A 13,631-nucleotide genomic window follows, 5' to 3' on the forward strand; every position below is an offset into this window, starting at 1 on the left:
CATGACACGAAATTTTTGTGCAAAATATAATTATCTAATTAATACCTCCATACAGGAAGGGTGATCTTCACACCTGTAAAGAATGGTGACATAAACAAAAGAGTTTTGTAGCAAGTAAATCATTGACCATCAGATACAGCGCCACTATTTGAGTTGCTCATTTATGATAGCAGTTAAACCATGAACCAAATACTTACAGCATATGTTACCCAATGTATTAAGTGTTCTGGAATCAATTCGAAATTCTATCTAATTCGATCTCTCTTCTTGAGATTGCAGCTAAAATACAAATGAAAATCCACCTTATACAGGGATGTAGATAAAGTACAGAAAATAACCTATGTGTTATTCTTAAACCCTTGAGAGCACACAGGTGCGTGATTTACAATCTCTCATCTGATGGATGTTTTTAAGTTGACAGAGACGCCAGTGGGGTTCACAATAATAAAAGAATTCAACGTTTGAGAATATTTGGCCCCACAATAAGAAAAGAAATCAGTAATTGAAGTTAGGTTGTTTAGCCAATTAATAGTCAGTCCGTCCAATGTATATGCATGTCAGGAGAAACTAAAAAGATGCAGGATTACAGCTGGGAAACAGAAATTTCAGAATAGGTTCAGTCTCAGTAGAATCAGATATGAAATAATGACAGCCACAGCAATACAAAAACTGAGAAATAAAATAAGTGTCCCTTAAAGAAACTCCGATTCTCTCTCCTAAACATGAATAATTTCTAAAGTCATCTAATCAAGGCTCGAAGTTTAGAATAAGAATGATTCATAGAATAGGGTCTCAAGGAAATTCGGAAGTGCGTCCAGGTGTCTGCATAGTTAATCTCCAGTAGAAGTCTTCTAGAATTGTAATAAGTGTATAGCATCAAGCTTCACACCTGCGAGAATAAAGGAAGCAGAGAAGTCCGTACCCCTCAAAGTCTAAGGGAATCTGCTCTAGCTGCTGACAGTGTGAACACTAATTAAAACCAATAACAATCATATCTCTCCCCCCCCCCCCACCAGGAACCAATCATTTCACTTCTCATGGTATGCATCTGCAAAATCACTTGAATTTTCCATCTTACAGAACTTGCACAGTTACTGCAACCATGAGCATTCCCGGTTTTTGATACACATTGAATCGGAGGCTTCATCTGCTCATTAGTTTGTCACGTTTCTTGCCAAGGTTTCTCTTCTCAGGCTTAACTATCAGTAAAATAAAACACACAATACTCCATTTCTCTAGCTAAAGAAAGAACACACTGACCAAACAAAAATAATTTCAGAATTAAGGCCTTTAGTCAGGCTAACTTTAATTCAACATTTAGAAGTGAACTCCAAATAAATGGTTATACTTGTGAACATGTAACTCAAGAACAAATGCAAAAGTGAGTAAAAGCATAAATTATTTCACTTTCAAATAGGACTTTCAAAATATATCAAATGTGACTTAATGTGTAAATGCAAACGTGAATACAACATACATGTCTTCATGCTCAACCGAACATTACCACATGAAAATTTAAACACAAGAGTAGAAAGAAGCACCCTTTATCTTAATGAATGGGTACACAAATGATTGTCTTGCAACAACCTTACCTTAAAAATTACTCATCAATACTTAACCCCTTAATCATTGGCTGGATAAAATACCTCCAGTAACTCAACAATGGATTGCCTTGTTATTGGGGAACTTTAATCTAGAAATAGGCATTTATGCTAGGAAAGGAAGAAGGGCAAGGAGGCTGGGAAGGAAAATTTGGGAACCAGTTCATCGATGGAAAGAAAGGATAAATGAAAGCCATAATTGATTTAACCATTGTTGTTATGTCTTGTGGCATAGATGGATGCAAAGTGCTTTATATTGTATAATTTCTGTTTAGCGTTTGATTTACATATGTACTTGTATTTTGCGTATTCTGTGTAATGCCATATGTGTGCCTATAAAAACTCTAATAAAAATATTAATTAAAAAAAAATAAAAAAATACTTAACCCCTTCCATGCTCATGACGAGCTCAGCTTGTCATGCAGTACACTGCTCGTGTGCTCATGACGAGCTGAGCTCGTCATGAGTAAAGGGATTCAAGGGATGTCAGCACCCAGGGGGAATTGCTGCAGCACTGATGGTGTTAAACGAACTCCAGCGTTCAATATACATTATTTTTAAAAGTATATTATTACTAAGAATGCATCATTTAAAGAATATAACTCAGCATGACGATTTCCAAATTTCTCGAAACCAGATTTGCGACAGCACTCACTTCTGTTTGCCCTTTAAAACTGCTATATGAACTAACTTTCTGTTGAATTGAACCAACTGGAATCCATTCAAATATGGAGTTCCAGCAGAATTATTTAAACTAGACTCAGAAAATGAAAAAGATATCCTTTCCGGCCTGATAACCAACACAATGTTATCTCTGGCACGTTTGTTCACTGCGTGCACCCCAAACACCATTTATTTAACCTTGATTTCTGTAATCATGAGAGTGCGTGATCCTTAGTGTTAAAAAAAACTAGTATGCTGACTTCGCCCTAAAGTATCAAACAGCGGTCGCCATTTTCTCCCACAAGATCAAGCTCAAATTATTAAATGCAAATTATTTAAAAAGGTGAAGGGAATGATCAAACAATGTAAACAATTATATGGCTTTGGTGGCATGATTTTTTGCTTTTTCACATAAATATTGTTCAATCTCAAGCACTGATTACATACTTAATACAATGGTAAGCTAAAGTGCTAACTACAACCAGGGTATCCCTCTACATGCATCATTATTTCTCCTGATCATGTTACAAATCCCAGATCTGAATGCCTTCTCATGAAGGGAGTGCATTAAACTAAATTGTTCTTGAATTTGGAGTGCTTTCTTGTGAATAGTAAGTACTCCCTAAATTCTCAATTAGTACCTAATGTTCAATGCATCTGTCTATATTGATGGAGCAAGTACCACAACTATCAGCAATTTCCCATGCAAAACTAAAGTAGACACACCTAACTGTAAGCTCAACTGCATTCCAAGTCATATCTATGTAATGGAGTTGATTTTGAAAACAGTCAACCCAACCAAATGTCAGACTTTCTTGGAAGTCTTCAATAGTGACCTTTTTCCCATGTTTACACCTCTGAATTCTTCTAATTCTACAGGAAATCACTTATACGCACATGTGCTCAACCTGTTCAAAATGAGGTCAACCATAGGAGATATTACAATAAGTAGAGCAATTCCTCTTCCTTATTGAAATCCAATTCAAATGCCTACAGCTTATAAATCCAGAAACTCTCTCTCTCTCTCACAGTCTTTGTGGGCAATCACCTCCCATTCAATGTCATTTGGCAGTTTCAAAAGCTACAAAACATATTTCATCAAGTTTTTTTTCCACATTTGGAGTCCTTAAGATGTTTGACCTTAAATGTTCTTGCCGTCTTTTAATATGAATTCGTTTTGGTCTGTTTATTAAGGTAAAACATTGTCCCAGAAGAAGACACTCTACTGTAGTAAAAAGCATGTCGGTCAGCATATTTTTAAAAATAAGAATAAATGATTTGAATGAAAATCTCCTCGTGCACAATCACTTCATCTTCAGACCTCACAACAAGTCTGCTTTGAATGAAATAATTTGCAGTGGCAAAGGGTAAGGTCCCACCGACTTTTGAGGTCTTGTTTGTTTAAATACAAGAGCCTCGGTGTTCCCCTTCCAGTAAGTAGTTGTGGAAGGTACCTGATCAGGGTGCAGGTAAATGGATCAGAAACAATTAAAGATAACAGAACACCACCACCTCAACTAGTCACCACTCCACACACAGCAATATTAAACTCTAAGAAGAAGCAATGCTAGATCAGTGTATGGGCACCTGGAACAAACAAGACAGCCACAGAAACAACTGTGGCAGAAGCTAAAATAACACTGAAGGAATATGTCTGTATAATAAGTCAAGAGAGGAAGGAAAATAGAGGGATTCCACTAACAAACCATTCACATGCTCTGAAAGGTTAGTCTGGAACCCACAAATTATTGTTTTAGGAACCTCTTACCAGATAATGGATTCATTAAATGAGATATCTTGGTATGAAAAGAGAGGGGTTCTTTACATGTATTTGGAGTGGGATTGAAGTATATATTTTCTAGCAATGACTAAAACATAACAAAATATTTTAGATTACTGTTGCTAGATATATTTCTACTGTAAAAATGTACTTACATTATAAACCTGTGACATTTGATTGGAATTGGCTATCAAAATCCAATATTCGGCATGTAGATAATCTTTCCTGAAGTGACTAGTTTTGAAGTTACTTTCTTATTACATATTACCTTTATATCAGTGTAGAATTTGGGATATATTCTGCCCAGGCTCAGGTGAGAGGCATACACATTTCTGTCTTGAATTTAATCACACCTGATGCATGCCCTTTTGGCCCCTAGAGAATCTGCCTGAAGCAGCTAATTCCTGACTACCCATCAGCTTTCAGAAAGAGTAGTCTCGAGCCTATCTTGGATTTTGCTCCAGCCCTCTTCTTCAGAACTGCTACTCCATGTTTTCTGTTATAGTGTTCCCAGAAGGATTTGAGCACATCTTCTGAGAAGAGGGTTGATGAGTGAAAAGAGTCACAAACCTGCTGGAGATTCCTGTCCTACCTGGAAGGAACTTGTCTTGAACACTGAATATTGAGGGGACTAAGAGTCTAAACTCAGATGGAGCTACTGAGAGTGAATGTTAAATGAAGTTGAGGTCAGTAAAACTAGCCGCTAAGATTTCAACAATCGTTCTGGCTGTAAATTTCACAGTCACCACAGTTGAAAAAGGTAGGAATTTACACAGCAATTGTTTGATTCCATAAACTTCAATCTGCTTGCATTGGACATGGATCACAGCTTAACAATACGCCCCTAAGTGATTCAACCTACATTGAACATCACTTCATTGAAGACTCAATGCATATGAGCCATTTAGGTTGGTAAAATGACTAAGAGATATTGCTTCTTTGCTTTTTTCACATTGCTCCATTTTCCTTGGTTTGTGATTTGTCTTGTTTTTTAAGAGTTTGTCATTGTTGTTAATCTTCTTTTTGGCCTTTAAGCTCTTTATTTCTTAACTGCATTGTTGTTTGGCCAGTTTTTGCACACATAAATCACAACAATCTACGATATTTTGAGAGAAAACCAGTGAACTCTAAAGGATCAGTGTATTGGGTCTTATGGGAGCCCAGTCTGTGCTCACATTAAGACATCTCCTTTCAATTGTTGAACACTCTGACTCCCTGTGGCCCCATTCGGAGATGCAGTATCTCTGAGCAGGGAACACAGTTCTAAATATTCCTGCATCTATTGAGGTAATGCCAATAAACATATACATTAATTATCTACCATCCTGATCTTTGTTTAATGTTTCATGAAGTCTTATATTATTTTGTATGCTAGTATTTAAACATTTCAATTTTTTAACTTCCTTTCATTAAGATTAAACAAGTTCTAGTAATATATTCACTGTTTGAAGGATTATGACATATGCTTGGGTGTGAGTGAGACAGAGTTTGAAAGAGAGACAGACAGAGAGAGACAAACAGAGGGAGAGATAGCGAGAGAAGGAGAAAGTGAGAGACAGCGAGGAAGAGACCGTGGGTGAGAGAGAGAGAAAAATAATGAAGTAAAAAAGGAAGACAAGACCGGAGAACAAAGAGGAAGTCTGACTGCTTAAAATCTTAGGCAAAATAAACACTTGTTTTGACAGTGAGTATAACGTGCAACAAATAATATAATATACTATGTAAAAAATGTTGGTCAATCGGAAATAATCTAATATTTTACAAGTTGTTAAACAACTTTTATGAGCATTTTTCCAGCAGCCACTTCAGTTGCTTGTAGCTAATTGGTCCTGCATCTACTTGAATAGCTCAATGTAATTCCAAAGTAGCCAACATGTATCAGTATCCAAACGCTGTCCCTTTAATTATATGAGAGTCTATAGCATGAGACCATAGGCAAAATCATTACTTTGCACACGCCCATGCCGCCTGAAAGAAAAACGCTCATCATTAAATCCTGCACAACAATTTCAGTCATACTTCTAGGGGAACATATTGTTTTTGTTCAATAGAGGGTTGTCTCACATATAAAACACTGAGCATGAAAATGCTGGCCAATAAAGTACTGTATATGGTGCAAAGAGGTAGCCGGGTATTGTTTTTGTCTCCTTTAGAGAAAGAAAAATGTTCGATTTATCCTGACGTTCTTCGACTTATCAGAGACTTGTGACGCAGCAACCATGGAGCTCACATTCATCGTCTTTTGGACTATTGTGTTAGTAAACGATGTAAAAGGGATTGCATTTCCTCTATCAGGTAAGTGTTCTATTCTTATTTTGCATCTTGGCGAAAATATTTTATTCAGAAGACCTTTTTTTACTCAAAGGTGTCTCTTGTTGTGAAGAAGGGCCCACTTCCTTTTTTCAGTCAGTGGAAAATTCAAAAGAAACATTAGTACATGGAAAAATATCTTCTTCTCATGAGCCCCGCTCATCGTGGGATCCAATGAGCCCATCAACAAATTACATGATAGAGTTTCTATCACTTACTCTTCAATAGGTAATGTACTGTCAACACACAATGCACTGCTTTACCCCTAAAGGACAGCCTGGCAGACAGGACTGGATTGATAGGGATCCTTGTGCACTTCAGAGAGCTGCTTAAAAGTCACCCCCTACAGTAAAGGCACTTTTGGGTATAAGTATTGTGTCTCTGACCCCTAAAAATCAGACACTTCTAGATCTTGAACTGAACCTCATCAGAGGGACTACTGTGCTGCTTAAAGGACTAAAATGGAACAGTGAATATATATTCACTAAAAAAAACAAAGATTACAGGGATGTTATAGTTAGGCTCAGATTACACATATCCAAACCATAGAAATACAGTTCATGAAAAACCGCATTCACAATAATGTCCCCCTGAGGCAACAACATGAGAATAAGTCTGTCTTCCTTCGCTCGAACTCCAGGAAGTTTCCCAGGGGCATTGAGTCGTTTACACGCACACACCACCTGAGGTTAATTGTTGAATTGGTCACAGTATAAAGACTGTTCCACCCACTCTTCGATTTAGGGATGTGCTAAGAAGGACACCGACAGAATTCTGCAATATGGAAGACCAATAGACAATGGTGGCACGAGGATCCATTTGATCCCAAACTTTTAAATCCTAGCACTGCCTTTTCTCAAATAACCTTTTTATCTTTCTGACACAAGGAAAATCTTCCTACATTACCCATGGGACCCTTAAGGACTCTGTGTTAAGGTATCGTATTAAGCTACTCACAAGCACAATAAGCCATTCAAATTTTAATAGACATTAGGATAATTATTTACATGGAAATATCTTTATTGCATTTCCTGGCTGAAAAATCCTTTCCCCTTTTAAACAATGTATTTATCACAGCATTACGGTAGGCAATACAACTACTAACTCTAAATAGAGAAGTGAACTTAATATATCAAGTTTAAATAATGCTTTTGTGACACATTACAGAACAAGTACTGTGTATTTTACAGTTCACCAGATCTCTCCGACCTGCACTTAAAAAAAAAGATAAAGGGTCGAGAGGAACCTCAGAATACATTGACACCTGTTTACGATAGCGGCTTTGGATTTTCATGTTGCTTTTTTCCCATGTCTAAGAAACCCTTTTCTCAACCAGAGATGAGGTTTTTTTTAAATTTACAAGGATGGACCCGCATTCCTGTGATCAAAGGCATAAAATGTCCTCTTCTTTTTTCGAAGGCATTAAATCACCCCTTCTTACGAAAATACCTTTATACAAGTTGTAGAGAGTACTACCTTTTCCACATCAACATGTCCCTAGCGAGAAGGAGGACGTCATCACTGTAATATGCAAGAAGTGGACATACACAATATAAGATTCTCTAGCAAGACTAAGGACAACCTACACAATATAAGATTCTCTAGCGAGAATAAGGATGTTATCACTACAATATCCAAGAAGTGGACATACACAAAATAAGATTTTAGCAACTAACTTGATCTGAATGAATCTTTTTCTAAGAAAGAAAAAAGGTTATTCAGACAGAATATTGAGTTGGAAATGTCGACGTACACAAATATCAAATTGGAAATATCCTGACACAGAAATATCGACTGGGAAAAGGAACAAGGGTACCCTACTCACTTGGAGCCTGGGTGAAGACTTTAGGAAAAACAGTGGCTCCTGTGAAAAAATAGGAATTATTTATGATAAAGGTAACGCACAATGGCAATAAGGGTGATTAGTTTGGATGTCAAAGAAAGAAAGCTGCATATACACAATGCAAATGTTCTAGTCATTTATGAAAATCTATATATCAACAGTTTACATACAAATTCTATAGCATCCAAACTAATCACACTTATTGCGATTGTGCGTTACCTTTATCATAAATAATTCCTATTTTTCCACAGGAGCCAATGTTTTTCCTACAGAAATATTGACAGCAAGAATATCATAGTCAAGAATATCGAATTAAAGATAAGAAATATTGTCTTAAAAAATATAAAAGTCATTAATACGGTTTACAAAAATATAGTTGTAAAAATATCAACTTTTTAATTAGTGTAATGTCTTTACATTATATTTTAAATATATGTGATGTATTTTTTGTATAAGTATTGTTTATGTTTTTCAATATATGTTTTATATTTTTAGTAGTAATCAATTTTATTTTAATTTAATTTTGTGTTTTTTTGTTCCATAGCAGGTTGTGGGTTTATAGGGGAATAGGGTGGGAAGAAATGTAACTATATTAAATGAATGAATATGTTTTATTAATATTTATTTAATTGAGATTTTATAGTGTTAATTGTGTTAAGTAATTTCTTTAAATATTTATTATTTCTTTGTTAACTAATATTAATTAATATATTAATTAATTAGTAAATTATTATGGTAATTGTTCAATGTTTTTAAGTACGGGTTGTGGGGTTTATAGGGGTAAAGGGTGGGAAGTAATTTATTTGTAATGAATTATTAATTAGCTTTTAATTCATAATAATTAATTAATTGGTGATTGTGCAATTTGTTTAAGGTGTGGGTTGTGGGGTTTATAGTGGTAAAGGGTGGCAAGTAATTTATTTTTGTTTAATTAATAACTAGTTGTTAATTTATATTAATGAATTGATTGAAAATTAATTATAGAAATCATGTAAATAATTTTAGGTTTGGGTTGTGGGGTTTATAGGGGTAAAGGGTAGGACGTAATTTATGTGTATTTAATTAATAATTAGTATTTATTTAATATTAATTTATTTACTGAAAATTAAGTATGGAAATTGTGTAATTAATTTTCGTTGTGGGGTTTATAGGGGTAACGTGTGGGATGTCATTTATGTTCAATTAATTACTAATTAGTTGATCATTAATATTGATTTATTAATTTATATTTAATTAGGGTTTATATATTTTGTGTGTGGATTTTCCTTTTATAGAGGTATAGAGTGGGGAATAAATTAATGTTACTTACTTTATAATTAGTTGTTAAATACTATTTGTTTTTTAATTGTAAATAAGGTGCTCATTAGGATGGGGGTTTTTGCCACATTCGCGGTGCTGGCGGTGGCAGAAAACATCCTTTTCCTCACTCCTGGGGTGGTCCTCGTATCCACGATATTGCAATGGGCAAAGATAGCCCATTTCCTGTCCGCTGCAGAGTTTCGGGACCCTCCAGAATTTTTCTTCCACAACGGTTGCAAAGGGAGCCAATAGAGAAAGACCGCCGTGCGGAATTACGTTATGAGAGCCGGACAAATCAAGATGCCTGAAACAGCCCATCAGATTGCAGCAGCCACTCAGAGAGAGCGAAAGCACCACTGCGGATAAAGAAGCTTGAATCCGGGACACCTTCACATGTTCTTGACTGCTATGGATCCAGCTCTTCAAGCCCTTCCGCTGCAGTACCTGATCCACTACCAGCAGCTAAGATGTCACCACGGTCAACACCGCAGGTAAGTAAATAACACATCTCTGCATACAACCACAACACACAACTGGTGTGCTGAAATAAGTTTCCTGTCTACATCAGACACCATGGTGGAGAAAGCAACATATCCCCCAGCGTACTTATACATGTCCTGCTTGCTAGAAATTTACACCTCCACATCGGGTTCTCCAATCAACCTAAAAATCCCTGAAATGTCTCTGTCATGTTGCTGCATTGGTGAAGATGCGCAAAAACCTGCGCACAAAGTAGTAGGCAGGGCCGGCGCCAGGCATGGGCAGTGTGGGCAGCTGCCCAGGGCTCCACCTTCACCCTTAACACATGGTGCCCCGCATAAGTTGGTCACAGCCCATAGCACACTTCCTACATCCATTTCTGCCCATGCTGTGTGCTCCTCTTGTGCCCCCCTCCATGCACTATTTAGAAGCCAGGTGTGGGTCGACCTCGCACCTCACACTTCGACAGGCAGGGTAGATTGGGAAAGTGGGGGTGAAGATTAACACCCTGCACAGAAGGTCAGGGGCGGGACATCCCTCCTCCTCGCATCTGCCTTCCACTAATGTGAATCAAAGTGAGTAAATTAGGAAATGTAGTCACTCTGCATATTAACAACCATGGAACTGTTCACACTGCATGCCAAGTCCCTCAGACAGATCCCACACTGAAAAGCTGCCACATACACATATCATAAGCCAGCAGCAATGTATGACAATAAATAGACTAGCCTACAGTGGAGTGCACAGTGCAGGAAAATCATGGAGCAAGCCACATAGCATTTGTACATGACATACAAGAGGAGGAACATATCACACTACCCTAAGGCCATCAAATCAGACATGGGTGGCACAGTGATTGAAATTAAACTAAAGTAACATCTGTGCAATATTTCTGGGATACAGCAATGCAAGCTATGCATTGGTACAGGAATGATAGGAAGTGCCAGAAGCCAGACAGTGACCAGCCCTACATCTGTGTCAACTACCTTGACATTTGTATGCCACCAGCACAACACACAAGCTCATTGTCAGACCCCCTGACTGTCAAACCCATCTCACAACTGCACTACTCAACATCTGTGAGAAACACAGATAAAGGTGCAAATAAGGTCCTGTGAGTTTCCTGACAACCAATGACACACCTTGGTGTGTATCTACAAATTTCAGAATCCAACTCATGGAGGTCTGAACCAATGCTGTTCAAAGACCAATAGCCAAACACAAATCTCACAAACAACATCCAAAGAAGTACAACAAGCTCAACGATGTGCAGGCAAACAGTGGATAGGCAATGTGACCATAGACTGAACAGGAATACACAGCATTTTCACTTTAGACAAATGCACGGACACCATACCCCAACCCAATTAAAAATGTCATTATCAAATGCCAATTATGAACACTAACTGTGATCAATAGGACAAATCTGCTAACACAGACATAGACACCACACCCGTTATCAGGTGAGCATGGTGGCAATGTGTAGCACAAGCATACACACTCCTGACAAGTGTCAGGTCAAATATAGGAGGACATAGCACAATTGTGCACTCAAAAGAAGCTCATGAACAATAATCCACATTGCTGCATGTGACATTCACACAAGAAATGCACACTACAAATTCAACATACATCATAATGTATTACAATGCACAAACTACTCACACACAATGTCATGCAAATAGAACATCACACACACATGCACCTGTCAGTAGAAAGAGCCAACACAGGCCAACCACTGCATCCATCAACAACAAAAACACAATATATGCACATACCAATTCATCACATAGCAAACTCAGCTGGTCATCAAAGGGATGCACACCAGGTAAGTATATGGCAATGTACACTAACAGCAGTGCATGCACAGTAAGCAGTGTGTGAACACCAACAAAATCAGTATCACACATATCTGAGTGCTCCACCATGAACTTCCACACCACAAATCATCACAGCACACAGATCACATCACACTCAGAAAGGGTAGCAGTACCTCAGCAAACAGACATAGACCTTATCCATTACCCACATCTGCAAACCTCAGGAAACCCCAGATGCATCCAACATGACTAGAGGAATGTGCTGGTCAAACATATGCCCTGCACATGAGCAACCATGACTGCAATCAAGTAGAAGAAAATACCACATAACAAATTGTATAATGTCCTGAGTGACACATTGGCCCTGTACACAAATCATCCTCTCACAGCATAGTGTCACACTATGAAGTGGTGGAGAGGGTCACACAATGGCAAAGCATGGGGTGGAAGACATGAGACTGAAGTGGTGTGTACAGCAGTATTAGAGAGGTGAGGAGTGTACAGTGCAAAAATACATAGAGAAGTAACTCACAATGTGTATACATCACAAGCACCAATAGGGGATGGTGTGACTCTTCATACCATATACTATACTTGTCCCAAAATGTGTCAAGTGACAGCAATGTATGAGAAAAGTCACATAAGATGTCAGTGTGGCTGAGCAGGTCAGCACAGTGAGCACAAACTTAAACAAGACCCATGGATGATCAACAAAACACAACACAGACATTGCAGTGACACGCTCTGCATACTCACAACTGACAGCGACAACAGGTAGGTGTACCCCTGGATTGCAAGGTTACACTGACACACTGCACAGTACTGGACCTACAGCTCCTAAATGTGCCCACAATACATATTTGTAGGTGTCATGTGCAGGAGCACGTAAACCTCAACACGTTTAACAATGACAGGCCAATCACACTGTATGACTACTCAAGTGCACACATTCAAATGTACCCATGTGATTATGGCCTACACAAGATGCCTACACATCAACACTGCTGTTCACACATCAAGAAAGATCCCACAGACATGACCGACCCTGTCCACCCCGCAAGTTATCCTGTGGATAGAATTCACCTCTGTTGTGGTACTGCATCCTAATATGACATGTCTACAATTTTGCAATCCTGACTATATAATGATTAGGATAAGAGTAGATCATCACAAACAACCATCATTGCACCCTCAAGCCTCAGAGTCCAGAAGTACAAACATGCCTGTAACCTCTGGCAACCACTGATAAAGTAAATCAAGCAATTGCCAATGTGAATGTGGCATACAGAGCATGTGTCACATGAACATATACCCATACATTAAACTTTTTATTTAGCAAGGGCAGCGACGAAACAGAGTAACATGAGTAACAGTCTATTACATAATCTCCGGATAGGCATCAAAAATGCGAAACATCAAGGCCATTGGCCAGTCCAAATTTCAAGTACGCACATGCATGCATGAGAACTTGCACAGGAAATGGGCATCAAAAGTGCAAAACATCAAGGCCATTGGCCAGTCAAAATTTCAAGTACGCACATGTGTGCATGAGAGCTTGCACAGGAAATGGGCATCAAAAGTGTAAACCATCAAGGCCATTGGTCAGTCAAAATTTCTAGTCCATACATGTGTGCATGAGAACTTGCACAGGAATTGGCCATTAAAATTACAAAACATCAAGGCCATTGGCCAGTCCAAATTTAAAGTCCGCACATGTGTGCATGAGAACTTGCACAGGAAATGGCCATCAAAAGTATCAAAACATCAAGGCCATTGGCCAGTCCAAATTTCTAGTCCACACATGTGTGCATGAGAACTTGCATATCAAATGGTTA

At 38.0% G+C, this 13,631-nt stretch overlaps 1 protein-coding gene across 1 annotated transcript in view; it reads left to right on the forward strand.

Annotated features, from left to right (window-relative positions):
- Positions 1-13,631, forward strand: part of IL18RAP (interleukin 18 receptor accessory protein) — a 245,707-nt gene that overhangs the window by 94,867 nt on the left and 137,209 nt on the right. Inside the window, exon 3 of the mRNA XM_078656139.1 lies at positions 6,198-6,339. Within this exon, the coding sequence (XP_078512265.1) occupies positions 6,264-6,339 (76 nt within the window). The 5' untranslated portion in view covers positions 6,198-6,263. The remainder of the gene's footprint in view (positions 1-6,197; positions 6,340-13,631) is intronic.

This window comes from Lissotriton helveticus, chromosome 8 (assembly GCF_964261635.1).
Source record: "Lissotriton helveticus chromosome 8, aLisHel1.1, whole genome shotgun sequence".
Taxonomy (NCBI): Eukaryota; Metazoa; Chordata; class Amphibia; order Caudata; family Salamandridae; genus Lissotriton; species Lissotriton helveticus.